This window comes from Pinus tabuliformis, chromosome X, assembly GCF_031772625.1.
Source record: "Pinus tabuliformis cultivar Carrire ecotype Pingquan chromosome X, CPIR1, whole genome shotgun sequence".
In the NCBI taxonomy this organism is placed as follows: domain Eukaryota; kingdom Viridiplantae; phylum Streptophyta; class Pinopsida; order Pinales; family Pinaceae; genus Pinus; species Pinus tabuliformis.
In genome coordinates, this window is record NC_142308.1 from 1,718,007,964 (window position 1) to 1,718,022,785 (window position 14,822).

Genomic DNA, 14,822 nt, shown 5'->3' on the forward strand with positions numbered 1-14,822 from the left:
TGAAACTATTTGGTTAACCAATGATATTAATTATATATATATATATATATATAATTGTCATATATGAATAGATTTCAATAAAAGTAAAAAATTAGAAATAATATATTAAAAATTTTATTAAATCTCATGCTAATAAATATTGTGGAACATAAATAAAAGTGAAGTAATATTAAAAAATTGTCTATATGGCATTTTTTAATTAATTTCTTGATTTTTCTTTAGGAGGCCACTTTTAGGCTAAAATTTCCCTTAATGGCCACTTCAATGAAAAATTAGCACCCTTTCATTCGTACTTATTGTTGCTCGTCCCAAGAATTCAAACAAAATTTAGTAAGTTTCCTGCTTTCTGCTTTCTCTGTTCTTCACACCGTATTTACACTACTTGTCTGAAATTTCAATTTTCAATCTTGCATCTCTTGTTACATCTTCAACAAGTTTAAGTCTTTATGCTCACTGAATTTATACATCAACTAAATTTCATTACTAAATAAGTTTAAATACTAACAATTAGCCTTCCATATTACAAATACAAAAAGAACCATCATTTGTGCAGCCTCATATAAGCAATAGCAAAAGACTTTATACAATCCACATATACATAAAAAAAATTCACATTGAAGTGCATTGTTTGATCTGCAAAATAGCAGATCAATGCAAGTAATCTCCAACAAAAATATGAAAATTTGACATGACTATGTTTTCATTAAATAGTCCAAATTCATATTACAATGATCTCCAAAATATCTCTACAAAGATTAAACAAACATGACATCTACAACAATTTCTACCAAAAAAATTCTTGAAGCCTTAAAGGCTAAATCACGATATCCACATGCAGTAGTGGTATGTCAGTGACAGAATCTATTTTTGGAAGAAGTGAGAAAACATTTCCATTTTCAATAACATCATTGAAACCTTTAACCGATTGCACATGGAACTCAAATCATTCTAAGAGGGATACACCATCGTCAATTGTCATTGTGCATAATCTAGTCACAACATCATGTAGCTTTAGTTGCACTTCCATGCAACCCAACATAAGTACTTTTCCTTCAACTACCGGAAAAGGTACATAACCTGGGAATTTATTATTTATATCCATTTAGATAGTATGAAGAAATCTCCATATGAACCCCCAATCATCTTCGAAATATTATAAGTTTCGTCCATTTGAAGGTTGGCAAAATTCAAAGTTTTCTATCTCTTCGAGCAACGAAATGAAAGTTGAACGATTGTTTACACGACACACCAATTAGTTCCTGTATAATCCCAATGACATACATTGTATATCAGCGATAAGAACAAATGAAAAACTCCACTCGTTTCTTATAAGATCCAACCAATAGATAGCATAACCAAACGAAAGGTAATCATCATAATTTTTGTCTAAATATAATTAGAAAATTTCTCCTTTGTTAAATATGCCCTCCTTTGGGGAAGTTACACCACCAAAATGAGGTTTCGTCCTTCTCCAAACCATGTCTACACTCATGCAAATAAAAAAATATGATTCCATGTTTTTGCACACATGTTTCAGCATAACCCAATCATATTTTTGCAAACTAAATTTCTCCAACAAATAGAAGAATCCTCCTCCAACAGTATGAGGTCCAAGATTTCTAAAGGTATTTGTAAAAGGTTTTACTATGAAATAATTATTAGAATGCAAAGAGGTTCCAAGAATACTGAATACAATCATCGATCCAATTGTATGTTGAATTATGTACTATCCAAAGTGCAGAAAAGGAAAAACCAATGAAGATATTTGTCCTTTGTCATTAAGGTAAGATCCAAAAAAGCAACTATCCTCGATACCAACTAGAAAAGAAATAAATCCAAATTCTTTGTCGGCACATCAATTGCAAGCAGTGAGAAAAATTAGGTTTTCCAATAGAATAGTCTTTTACAAACCAACCAAAATTTTTATCAGCACCAATAAAGGAATCCAGTAATATATAAGCTCAAAAATCTCAAATGGTAGAAACTTCCAAGTACTTGGATCCATCATAAAATCAACAACTTTCCCGAAACCAAACCAAATATTGTATGATAACTTGCAAAGAATAAAATCCTTAAAAAATACTTATCTTATTAAACATTCAGATTATCATATAAAACATGATAAAAATATATTTTGCAAATAGTTACTTAAAAAAAAATTAAATAACATTATTTTAACACAATTTTAAGAAAAAATTGCATTCTTAAAAAAAAAATCATTTTTTCTTTTAAAACATTATTTCAACTAACAATCCTTGGAAAATAACATTATCGACTTTTTTTTTAATATATTACGACTGCGCCGACTACATTGTGCGTCGAGGTCGGGGTCCCCCCCCTCCAAATAACTTGTATGCAATACCATCCCAACTTCCAACTACCCAACTGACTTTAGTTGTGACTATCAATACAATATTATTTTTATCATTTCCATGACATCAATCACTTTCTCTTACTTTCCTTTTGTTCGACATTCCCACTCTGGACATCCACCCTATGCAGAGTTCATTGTAGGTCGGGGTTGGGACCACCCCTGCAAATAACTTGTATATAATACCATTTCAACTTTCGACTACCTAACTGACTTCAGCTCCAACTATGGTTAAAATATTGTTGTTATCAATTTATGTGTCAACAATCACTTTCTTATACTTTCATTTTGTTTCTTTATAAAATAAGCTGTAAATTGCAATTGTCTATATTTAAGTTAAACCTTATACAACATCTAATCATTCGACCTCACCTCCATCCAACTATATTATCACTGGTCCGAAGAATTTTCACAAAATTTACCTGCTTTCCTCCTTTGTGGTTTGTATTTTATAATCTCTTCTTGACACCATCTTTACATTGCTTCTCTGAAACTATTGAAAATAGCAACAAGAAATGACAAAAATAGAATCCAGAATATTCCAATTTTAATTTGTCCTTGAATTAAAATTCGAATTTAGTCTTACCAGCGACTTGAAAATAATTAATTAATTCATCTTGGATTAATTAATTGGAGAAATTCAAGTTAGAATTCTTTTTGAAGTCATGCAACAGTTATCCCTTAAATTAAGGAGATAAGGTTGAGTTATATCTGAGTTGTAATTAGTTAACTCAGTTTACTGAGTTAAGTCCAGTTAAATTAGTTCCAAACTGTTTCAGGAACTACTTGTGAGTTATCAGTTAGTTGATGCATGCATGCACTCAATTTGTGTACTCTAGATAACTGAAGATTCCCTCATCAGAAACTCATGCATGTCTATTCTGAGAAATACCCAATTGAAATTAAAGACAGGGACAATGTATTATCAATTGCATGTTTTCTCCTATAAAGGAAACTCATGCATGCAGTCAAGGTAAGGTTCCTTGAAAACTGCGTAGTTCTGACAGGGTGTGAGATCAGTGTTCCACTTGGTTGAGAGTTTTCCACTTGGTAACAGGAGGATCACCCATGAGAAACTGTGCAAGGAAATAGGATCTTGGAGGGCAGAGGAGAAGGCTTGTGAGAAGCCAAGTTTGCTTGTGAGCATCCAGAGGGATTGTACTAAGATATGGCTAGCTGTGAAAGCTAAGGCTTTGTAAAATTCTGATGTATTTCCACCTTGTATGATAATACAGATAGTGGGGTTTTTAGCTGAGGCTTTCCCCTCAGTATTTTCTATGTTTCATATGCATTGATTCTTCTTCTTATGGTTATATGTGTTCAGCTCGATCTTGCTCAATCTTTAAGCTTCGGCAAATTGATAGTAAAAGTAGGTTATAGTATTTTTCTTTGGTTATATTGCATTATCAAGTTAACCTGCAACAAATCTACAGAGCTAGATTTGTAGACAGAATTTCTACATGGTATCCGAGCTGGATCTGCAGAATTTCTACAGAAACTTCTTTCTAATTACAAAGAAAGAACTTCAAATTCACTCTGCCACTCGTAATTTTTGGTTAACATACATTCTCCTAAAGAATTGGTTGCCGAATTCCATATTCGTTTAACAAACCTTAAGTTTTTTTATCTCTTTTTACTAGACATTAGATGCAAAAAAAACATAAATATTCAAAACGATTCACAACAAATTCTATATCAAAAACATACAACTTTGTGTTCTCTTACTTAGTAGCAGACAGACCACGCCAAATTCTATCAGAAGACCATCGATGTGTTTTTACATCCAGTGCCTACAAGGAGTGGAATGATCGGCGAAAGAATTCACACATTTAATAATTTCGAAACTAGTTTTATGTTATCAATATAATGAGCCGAGACAACCCCACATTCTCTATCCATCTTATTGCAAGCAAAAAGTAATTTAAAAAAAAATAGAAGTAGAATCAATGAAGCTAATCGCAAAAGAAGTGTTTTCTACTGGTGAAGTTGAAATAAAAGTTACATTTGCTTGTGATTTCATTGTTCGATACCTTCCTCGCCATGAAACCTACCTCATATTAGGAAAACACATCAAATGCTACATATCGATATCAAAGGACCAGAAACACCTTACCATTCATATCGTTGTATGTATGCACCAAGTCGCATGGTCTTTTTGGATATATCTAGCCATGAAATCCGATGCAAACATGCAAACTGTTGCAGAAAAAATATGTCCCTCTGCTTGAATTAAAAATCCAAACAATCTGATTTGAACAATACACAACCAATTGTGCAATACAAAACGAAATTTAACATTACATTATATGTTTTTATGTACAAAGTACTTTTATTACGCCGTAAGGCATTCCCTCTGAGAAAGACATCCCTAAAATGTGACGTGTGCGATCCTGAGCCATTGATTCTGTGTTAGACGATTGGGGTGTTTTCAGCCGTTGATTTAATATGTTTTTTTAGTTTAAAATGTCTTTTTTTCCACCGCGGCACACGAAACGTGTCTTTGTTTCTTCCCTGCATGACGGCCGCGTAGCTCGCCTAGCGTTCTGCTTCTTACCAGAGCGGCCGTCTTGCGTAGCGTTTTGCTTCCTACCAGAACGGCCGTTTCGCGTAGCGTTCTGCTTCCCACCAGGTTTAGGCACAGATTTTCATCCGGAGGTAACCAGCTCCACACAAGGGTAACCAGCGCAGAACAGAGATGGTAATGATCTTCGCCCTCAGAGAGATTCGCAGCAGGCTTAGGGATTAAGGCTTTTTGTTTTTTTAGATTAGTTGAGCCATGTATTTATAACCATGAAATGGTGGTGGCTGGATTTGATCCCGCACCAAAGGATCATCATCATGAGGACCAGGCAGCTGAGATTTAATTCAAGGCAGCAGCAGCAGTTCCTGAGCCGTTTCAGAGTTCTCTACCACTTTGGTATACTAGTCTTCTCTGAATTGCTTTTGCTGGCTTGTGCCATCGCTGGTGTATCGTCCTACGTTGGTCAGTGTTTTCACCAAGGGGTCACATTAATCTTCGCCCTCAGAGAGATGTGCAGCAGGCTTAGGGATTAGTTCAGCAATTAAATGCCCCACCCAACCAATTTGTGTATTTATACTCGTCCATATCGTGTTTGAGAGACTTAGGCACGGACGATTAGACTGTCCCAAGGTGAAGCAGAAGCTGACATAGTGTGAGAGTCCATCAGCCGCAAGAGAAAAGAGGTGAAAGTTTTATCATGGTGGGTATCAACAGCAAGAACAAGGTTGTCGTTTTGGTCGGAGCAGTTGCCATTTTTCTGGTATCTATGGAGATGATGGTGATGCAGGCAGAATCTGCCAGCATAAATTATGGAACAGTCACTTCGGATCTAATTCAGTGTGTTGGATATCTGATGTCCGACCATGGGAATCCAACCCCTGGTTGTTGCAGAGGAGTGAAGAAGTTGGCAGGTCTGGCCACCACAACCCCTGCAAGGAGGGCAGTGTGCAGTTGCTTGAAGAGTGCGTATTCCCAATTCCCAAATGTTAAATCAACTGCTGTCTCTGGTCTCCTGGGCTCCTGCGGTGTTAATCTTCCCTTCAAAATTTCTCTGCAAACCAACTGCAACACGTACCTTCCCTTCCCTCCCTTCTTATGATTTTAATTTCCATGTACCGTTTATCTCTCTGACTGTGATTTTTCCATTCTGATTCTAATTTTGTTTTTCTTTTGTTTTCATTGGTTGCAGGATCAGTTGAAAGGCTTCTCGGTTATTGTTGCACTGCCGGATGCAAATATGCATATCTAGTACTACGTAGAATGTGGAGATAATTAGTGTAGTGTTATTATCTTCTCTATGTATGGTGATCACATTAATCTTCACCCTCAGAGAGATTTGCAGCAGGCTTAGGGATTAGGGCTTTTTGTTTTTTCAGATTAGTTGAGCCCTGTATTTATAACAATCAAGTGGTGGTAGCTAGATTTGATCCCGCACCAAAGGATCATCATCATGAAGACCAGGCAGCTGAGATTTAATTCAAGGAGGCAGCAGCAGTTCCTGAGCCGTTTCAGGGTTCTCTACTGCTTTGCTATACTAGTCTTCTCTGCATTGCTTCTGCTGGCTTGTGCCATCGCTGGTGTATCGTCCTATGTTGGTTAGTTTTTTTCACCAAGGGGTCACAATGTCACATTAATCTTCGTCCTCAAAGAGATTTGCAGCAGGCTTATGGATTAGGGCTTTTTGTTTTTTCAGATTAGTTGGGCTGTGTATTTATAACAATCAAGTGGTGGCGGCGGGATTTGATCCCGCGCCAAAGGATCATCGTCATGAGGACCAGGCAGCTGAGATTTAATTCAAAGTGGCGGTAGCAGTTCCTGAGCCGTTTCAGAGTTCTCTACTGCTTTGCTATACTAGTTTTCTCTGCATTGCTTCTGCTGGCTTGTGCCATCGCTGCTGTATTGTCCTATGTTGGTCAGTTTTTTCACCAATTCACTTGTCTTTACATAACAAGATAATCAATTGATCCAGAGTATGCTTTGAATGTCTAGTAGAGTGTATTTTGTAGGCATGGCACTTGCATTTCTCCTTTTCCCATTTGCATATATTGTCCCTCTATGACCTATTCATAATAACAGAATATCATATTTTTCTTTACGTCCACTAAAAACCATGGAGACCATGTAAGATTTATGAGACTAAGAATTCTCAAAACAGAATTACATTTATAGTCTTGATGTATCTCGTTGCACGTCTAAATGTGGTAAATGCACACCATGCAAGCTTGTTCATGTGCCTGTACCCCCAGGAACTCCTGTAAACCTTGCAGTCTGAAACAAAAAGGACTGGTGAACTTTTCAAAAAATATTAAGGTATAACCTAAATTAGTATTCTCTTCAACTCTTCTATCTACCACTACATTACTGTTTATTTATGATTTGATCCAATAAAATAATTTTTCATTTTTCATGAGTTACAGGAAACAACATTAGATTTGAGCAGCAACGCCATGACAATGGAGCCTTGGATTACAGAATTGGTGGAAGGAGGTATCTGAGTGGGCCAGGCTCCTCCCCACCTCGTTGCACCTCTAAATGTGGAAAATGCACACCATGCAAGCCTGTTCATGTGCCTGTGCCCCCAGGAACTCCGTTAACAGCTAAATACTACCCTGAGGCTTGGAGATGCAAATGTAGTAACAAATTATACATGCCCTGATCTTCAGCACCCAACTGATCTTCATGCACAAGCAGCTACAGTAAATATCATTCATGATCACAGCAATATCTCTCTCTATATATATCTATATCGTTTATATACTCACTTGTAGGGTTTTTTAGGCCCTCAACTGCTCTCCATGATCTGGTACTAATAGCTTCTCTTGTAATGTGCTCGTCTCTTAGTTTTAATTATGAGTATAGTTCTTTTTGTCTGCGAATACAGAATTTCATTTATAGTCTTTGATGTACTCTATCTCAAAAAGAATGTCTCAACCTGCAATATGTCTCAACAACCTAGCATTTATATTGCCAGGACCTGTTGGCCTTGGTCAGAACCCAGCAGACCTTTATCAGAACAAATTTTCTTGCAAAATTCCAATTGCATCTCACTGTTCCCAATTGTGTTTTTCATCCATAGAACCTAATTACCATGATCAAATGCTTTGTAACATTGATTAATGAATAGTTTTCTCTGCTTTGTGGCAATGGATCTCCCCATTTAATTCCCACTTCAATTTTTCATGTGAACCCGACTTTAATATAGCAGAGGGACCCGACTTTATGAGGTACATGATTGAGTATCAAAATTTGAACAAAATAGGATACCTACACCATTAGCATTTAAACCCAAATTCATTTCCTGCCGACCATTATTTCGAGTCATGGAAAGCTTCAATACATAGATTGTCATTGACAGAGATTTTGGTTCGGCAATTAAATGCCCCACCCAACCAATTTGTGTATTTATACTCGTCCATATCGTGTTTGAGAGACTTAGGAACGGATGATTATAATGTCCCAAGGTGAAGTAGAAGCTGAGATAGTGTGAGAGTCCATCAGTCACAAGAGAAGAGAGGTATTGTTCCTCTGTGACCTATTCATAATAGCAGAATATCATATTTTTCTTTACGTCCACTGAAAACCATGGAGACCATGTAAGATTTATGAGACTAATAATTCTCAAAACAAAATTGCATTTATAGTCTTGATGTATCTCGTTGCACATCTAAATGTGGAAAATGCACACCATGCAAGCCTGTTCATGCGCCTATACCCTCAGGAACTCCTGTAAACCTTGCAGTCTGAAACAAAAAGGACTGGTGAAATTTTCAAAAGATATTAAGGTATAACCTAACTTCGTATTCTCTTCAAGAAATCTACCACTACATTACTGTTTATTTATGATTTGATCCAATAAAATAATTTTTCATTTTTCATGAGTTACAGGAAACAACATTAGATTTGAGCAGCAACGCCATGACAATGGAGCCTTGGATTACAGAATTGGAGGAAGGAGGTATCTGAGTGGGCCAGTCTCCTCCCCACCCCGTTGCACCTCTAAATGTGGAAAATGCACACCATGCAAGCCTGTTCATGTGCCTGCACCCCCAGGAACTCCTGTGACCCTTGCAGTCTGAAACAAAAAGGACTAGTGAACTTTTCAAAAGATATTAAGTATAACCTAACTTCATATTCTCTTCAACTCTTCTATCTACGAGTACATTACTGTTTATTTATGATTTGATCCAATGACATAATTTTTCATTTTTCATGGGTTACAAGAAACAACAATAGATTTGCAGCAACAACGCCATGAAAATGGAGCCTTGGATTACAGAATTGGAGGAAGAAGGTATCTGAGTGGGTTAGGCTCCTCCCCACCTCGTTGCACCTCTAAATGTGGAAAATGCACACCATGCAAGCCTGTTCACATGCCTATACCCCCAAGAACTCCTTTAACAGCTGAATACTACCTTGAGGCTTGGAGATGCAAATGTGGTAACAAATTATACAAGCCCTGATCTTCAGCACCCAGCTGATCTTCATGCACATGCAGCTATAGTACATATCATTCATGATCACAACAATATCTCTTTCTATATATATCTAAATCGTTTATATACTCACGTGTAGGGTTTTTCAGGCCCTCAACAGCTCTCTATGATCTGCTACTAACATCTTCTCTTGTAACGTGCCTGTGTCTTAATTTTAATCGTGTCTTAATTTTAATTATGAGTATAGAGCTTTTTGTTTGCGAATACAGAATTGCATTTATAGTCTTAATGTACTTTATCTCAAAAAGAATGTTTCAACCTGCAATATGTCTCAACAACCTAGCATTTATATTGCCAGGACCTGTTGGCCCTGGTCAGAACCCACCAGACCTTTATCAGAACAATTTTTCTTGCAAAATGCCCATTGCATCTCACTGTTCCCAATTGTGTTTTTCTTCCACAGAACCTAATTACCATGATCAAATGCTTTGTAACGCTGATTAATGAATAGTTTTCTCTGCTCTGTGGCAATGGATCTCCCCATTTAATTCCCACTTCAATTTTTCTAGTGAACCCAACTTTAATGTTGCAGAGGGACCTGAATTTATAAGGTACATGATTGGGTATCGACATTTGAACAAAATAGGATACCTACACCATTAGCATTTAAACCCAAATTGATTTCCTTCCGACCATTATTTCGAGTCATGGAAAACTTAAATACATAGATTGTCATTGACAGAGGTTCTGGTTCGGCAATTAATTGCCCCACCCAACCAATTTGTGTATTTATACTCGTCCACGATTATAATGTCCCAAGGTGAAGCAGAAGCTAAGATAGTGTGAGAGTCCATCAGTCGCAAGAGAAGAGAGGTGAAAGTTTTATCATGGCGGGTATCAGTAGCAAGAACAAGGCTGTCGTGTTGGTTGGAGTAGTTGCCATTTTTCTGGTATCTATGGAGATGATGGTGATGCAAGTAGAATCTGCCGACATAAATTGTGGAATAGTCACTTTGGATCTGAGTCAGTGTGTTGGATATCTGACATCCGGCCAGGGGAAACCAACCCCTGGTTGCTGCAGAGGAGTGAAGAAGTTGGTAGGTCTGGCCACCACCACCCCTGCAAGGAGGGCAGTGTGCAGTTGTCTGAAGAGTGCGTATTTCCAATTCCCAAATGTTAAATCAACTGCTGTCTCTGGTCTCCCGAGCTCCTACAATGTTAATCTTCCCTTCAAAATTTCTCTGCAGACCAACTGCAACACGTACCTTCCCTTCCCTCCCTTCTTATGATTTTAATTTCCATGTAACGTTTATCTCTCTGACTGTGATTTTTCCATTCTGATTCTAATTTTGTTTTGCTTTTGTTTTCACTGGTTGCAGGATCAGTTGACAGGCTTCTCCGTTATTGTTGCACTGCCGGATGCAAATATGCATATCTAGTACTACGTAGAATGTGGAGTTAATTAGTGTAGTGTTATTATCTTCTCTATGTATGGTGATCACTTTTGTTGTGATCATGACAGGAATAATGTTATCAAATATGATGAGATTTAAATGAAATGTATACGGACTTATACCGTTGCGTTTATATGGAAATAATGGTTCATAATGTGTTTTTTTTCTTCTTCATTTTAATTCTACTTTGTATCATTTTCTTTACTTTGTATCATTTATTTATATTTTGATGCTATATGTTTCATTTATTTATTCCTTTCACATTTGAAACAGAAATGGGCGAAAGCCTATGCATCTGGAAAGTCCTTGTAGATAAATCCTATTTTCAGGGAAACCAACTCCTGGTTGCTGCGGAGGAGTGAAGAAGTTGGCAGGTCTAGCCACCACTACCCCTGCAAGGAGGGGAGTGTGCAGTTGCCTGGAGAGTGCGTATTCACTCTGGTAACAGCTGAATACTACCCTGAGGCTTGGAGATGCAAATGTGGTAACAAATTATACATGCCTTGATCTTCAGCACATGCAGCTACAGTACATATCATTCATGATCGCAGCAGTATCTCTCTCGATATATATCTAAATCGTTTATATACTCACTTGTAGGGTTTTTTAGGCCCTAATCAGCTCTCCATGATCTGGTACTAACAGCTTCTCTTGTAACGTGCTCGTGTCTTAATTTTAATTATGAGTATAGTTCTTTTTGTCTGCGAATACAGAATTGCATTTATAGTCTTGATGTACTTTATCTCAAAAGGAATGTCTCAACCTGCAATATGTCTCAACAACCTAGCATTTATATTGCCAGGACCTGTTGGCCCTGGTCAGAACCCACCAGACCTTTATCAGAAAAAATTTTCTTGCAAAATGCCCATTGCATCTTACTGTTCCCAAATGTGTTTTTCATCCATAGAACCTAATTACCATGATCAAATGCTTTGTAACACTGATTAATGAATAGTTTTCTCTGCTCTGTGGCAATGGATCTCCCCATTTAATTCCCACTTCAATTTTTCATGTGAACCCGACTTTAATGTTGCAGAGGGACCCGACTTTATAAGGTACATGATTGAGTATCGACATTTGAACAAAATAGCATACCTACACCATTAGCATTTAAACCTAAATTCATTTCCTACTGACCATTATTTCGAGTCATGGAAAAACTTCAATACATAGATTGTCATTGACAGAGGTTCTGGTTCGGCAATTGATTGCCCCACCCAACCAATTTGTGTATTTATACTCGTCCATATCGTGTTTGAGAGACTTAGGAACGGACGATTAGACTGTCCCAAGGTGAAGCAGAAGCTGAGATAGTGTGAGAGTCCATCAGTCGCAAGAGAAGAGAGGTGAAAGTTTTATCATGGAGGGAATCAGCAGCAAGAAAAAGGCTGTCATGTTGGTCGGAGCAGTTGCCATTTTTCTAGTATCTATGGAGATGATGGTGATGCAGGTAGAAGCTGCCAGCAGAAGTTGTGGAACAGTCACTTCGGATCTGAGTCAGTGTATTGGATATCTGATGTCCGGCCAGGGGAAACCAACCCCTGGTTGCTGCGGAGGAGTGAAGAAGTTGGCAGGTCTGGCCACCACCACCCCTGCAAGGAGGGCAGTGTGTAGTTGCCTGAAGAGTGCGTATTCCCAATTCCCAAATGTTAAATCAACTACTGTCTCTGGTCTCCCGGGCTCCTATGTTGAAATTATAATTTCAACTGCAGTGAACAGAACAGCAGTAGCTACTTTATTCATTTGTCGTGATCCAGCGCCCCACATTTTCTCCCGATCTTTTATGTCACCGCCATTACCATCTTTTCACTCTTTAATTATTTTTGAGTTCCCGAAGGATGAAGATCTGATACAGCACTACATCATTACTTTTCAACAACCATATTAAGGAGCAGAACGGCTGAAAGAGAAAAGAACCAGCCTCGAGCCGACGCAGCATTTATCAACCATAGATTTCATCACCACCGACTCAAGAAATACAGCAAAAGATTAAATCTGTTAATCATGAGCAGCAGAAACTTTATTAGCAAGTTAAAGCGGTGATGACCCTTTCCCGCACTATAAATAGAAACAGAAACAGAAGTAGAAAAAAGAGGAAATAGATTGAAAGTCCTTTTGTAACACACAGCAGTGTAGAACAAGAGAGTTTTTTTTGTTGTATTGCACAGCAGTGCTGAAATTTTCTGAGATAGTTGTTTTGTGGAACTGAAGCGTTCATGTTGTAATCCCTCTGTCAAGAGGAAGATGCTCTTTAGCATAATATTTTGTGAAGATCCCTCTACGTGAGGAAGACTTAGTTTTATCTGTTGGTTTATTTTCATAAATAGAAATTTCTTTCTGTGCGTTGTTGTTACACCAAAAGTTATTTTGTCAAAAAATTCCTGTTGCTGTTACACCGTAAGTCGAAAAATACTTGACGTCAAAAGTTACGTTGCTGCAACACCAAAAGTTATGTTGCTGCAACACCACGAACAGCAACTGAAAAAAAATTTACGTTGCTGCAACACAAGATACAGCAACTGAAAAAAAAACTGTGTTGCTGCAACACCGTTTCCAGAGAACGAATTTTTCTGTTTTTCTGAGTTAAAAACAGAGTATTTTTTTGTGTCAAAAACAGAGTATTATTTTGATCAGTTTTTGATCCTGAGGCAAAGTAGAGTATTATTTTATGCTCTGTTCTTGTGTTTTTGAATTATCAGAAAACAGAGTATTGCTCTCTGTTCATATTTTTGTTGTTTCAGAATTTATCAGAAAATTCTCAACAATGGAAACAGAGGATTTTTCCACTGTATTTTGTTTGGAATAACCAGAAATTCCCAACATGGTATCAGAGCTAGTCTAGGCTCTTTGAAGACATCAAAGAAGCTGAAAGAAGATTTGTTGCTGCAGCAAATTATCCAGCAGAGCGAAAACGCTGTCAAGGTATTTTTCAGATTAGTTTTTTGTGTAGCTGCTGAAGACAATTAAGTGGTTTTTTTTCAGTCAAGTATTACTAGAATGGCCAGCACCAGCGTGGGTATGTTTAATACCCAGCTCCCACAGTTCAATGGGAAAAATTATGACTACTGGGCAATAACCATGAAAGCCGTGTTTGCCTCACATGATTTATGGGAACTTGTTGAATATGGATTTGAAGAACCAGCAAATGAAGAAGAGTTTATTGGATTAACTCAGGCAGAGAAAGAGTTGTTGAAGAGCAATAAGAAGAAGGACTCAAAAGCCCTTGTATTCTTATATCAAGCAGTGCATGAGAGTGTGTTTCCGAGGATAGCAGCAGCCAATACATCCAGAGAAGCATGGCAAACTCTCAAGACAACCTATCAAGGCATGGAGAAAGTGAAGACAGCAAAACTACAGTTGCTGAGGAAAGATTTTGAGAACCTGCGTATGAAGGAGTCAGACAATATTGACTCATTCTTCACACAAGCAATTGGTTTGGTCACACAGATAAGGTCTCATGGAGAAACTCTTGAAGAAAGGAGGATTGTGGAGAAACTATTGAGGTGCCTACCCTCAAAGTTTGATGTGATTGTCACCACCATAGAAGAGACAAAGGATCTCTCAAATTTTTCAGTTGATGAACTTCATGCATCACTGATAACACATGAGCAGAGGTTGAGCAGAAATGAAAACTCATGTCTAGAGCAAGCCTTCAAGACCCAGATGTCATTTGGAAGAGGAAGAGGTCAAGGCAGAGGAAACAAGAGAGGAAGAGGCAGAAGCCAATACAGAGGTGGAAGAAACAGTCCAACAAACGTTCAAGGAAGAGGCAGCAATCCAAATCAGAACCAAGGCCATGGCAGCAGCCAGCAAAGTGGACAACATCATGCTCAAGGACAAAGGTATGAAAAATCTAATGTCCAATGTTATTATTGTAAAAAATATGGGCACTATGCAAATGAATGTAGGAAGAAGCAGCATGATATGAGTAATAGATCTAGTGCAAATATCACTAGAGAAAATATCAGTCAAGATAATGTGTTGTTAGTTTGTAATATGGCTGAAACAAATAGTGAGGATATATGGTTTCTAGATTCTGGTTG

The 14,822-nt window shown here is 37.6% G+C and overlaps 2 protein-coding genes across 2 annotated transcripts in view; one reads left to right on the forward strand and one right to left on the reverse strand.

Annotated features, from left to right (window-relative positions):
* Positions 1 to 741: 741 nt before the first annotated feature.
* LOC149146627 (AP2-like ethylene-responsive transcription factor At2g41710) overlaps positions 742 to 14,822 on the reverse strand; it is an 84,767-nt gene continuing 70,686 nt past the window's right edge. Inside the window, exon 2 of the mRNA XM_089452907.1 lies at positions 742 to 1,259. Coding sequence (XP_089309033.1) covers positions 1,253 to 1,259 — 7 coding nt within the window. The 3' untranslated portion in view covers positions 742 to 1,252. The remainder of the gene's footprint in view (positions 1,260 to 14,822) is intronic.
* Positions 5,590 to 6,217, forward strand: LOC149146628 (non-specific lipid-transfer protein 1-like). Its single transcript, XM_089453203.1, has 2 exons — positions 5,590 to 5,963; positions 6,082 to 6,217. Exons 1-2 carry the CDS (start codon positions 5,590 to 5,592, stop codon positions 6,089 to 6,091), a joined length of 384 nt encoding a protein of 127 aa, XP_089309329.1. The 3' UTR covers positions 6,092 to 6,217.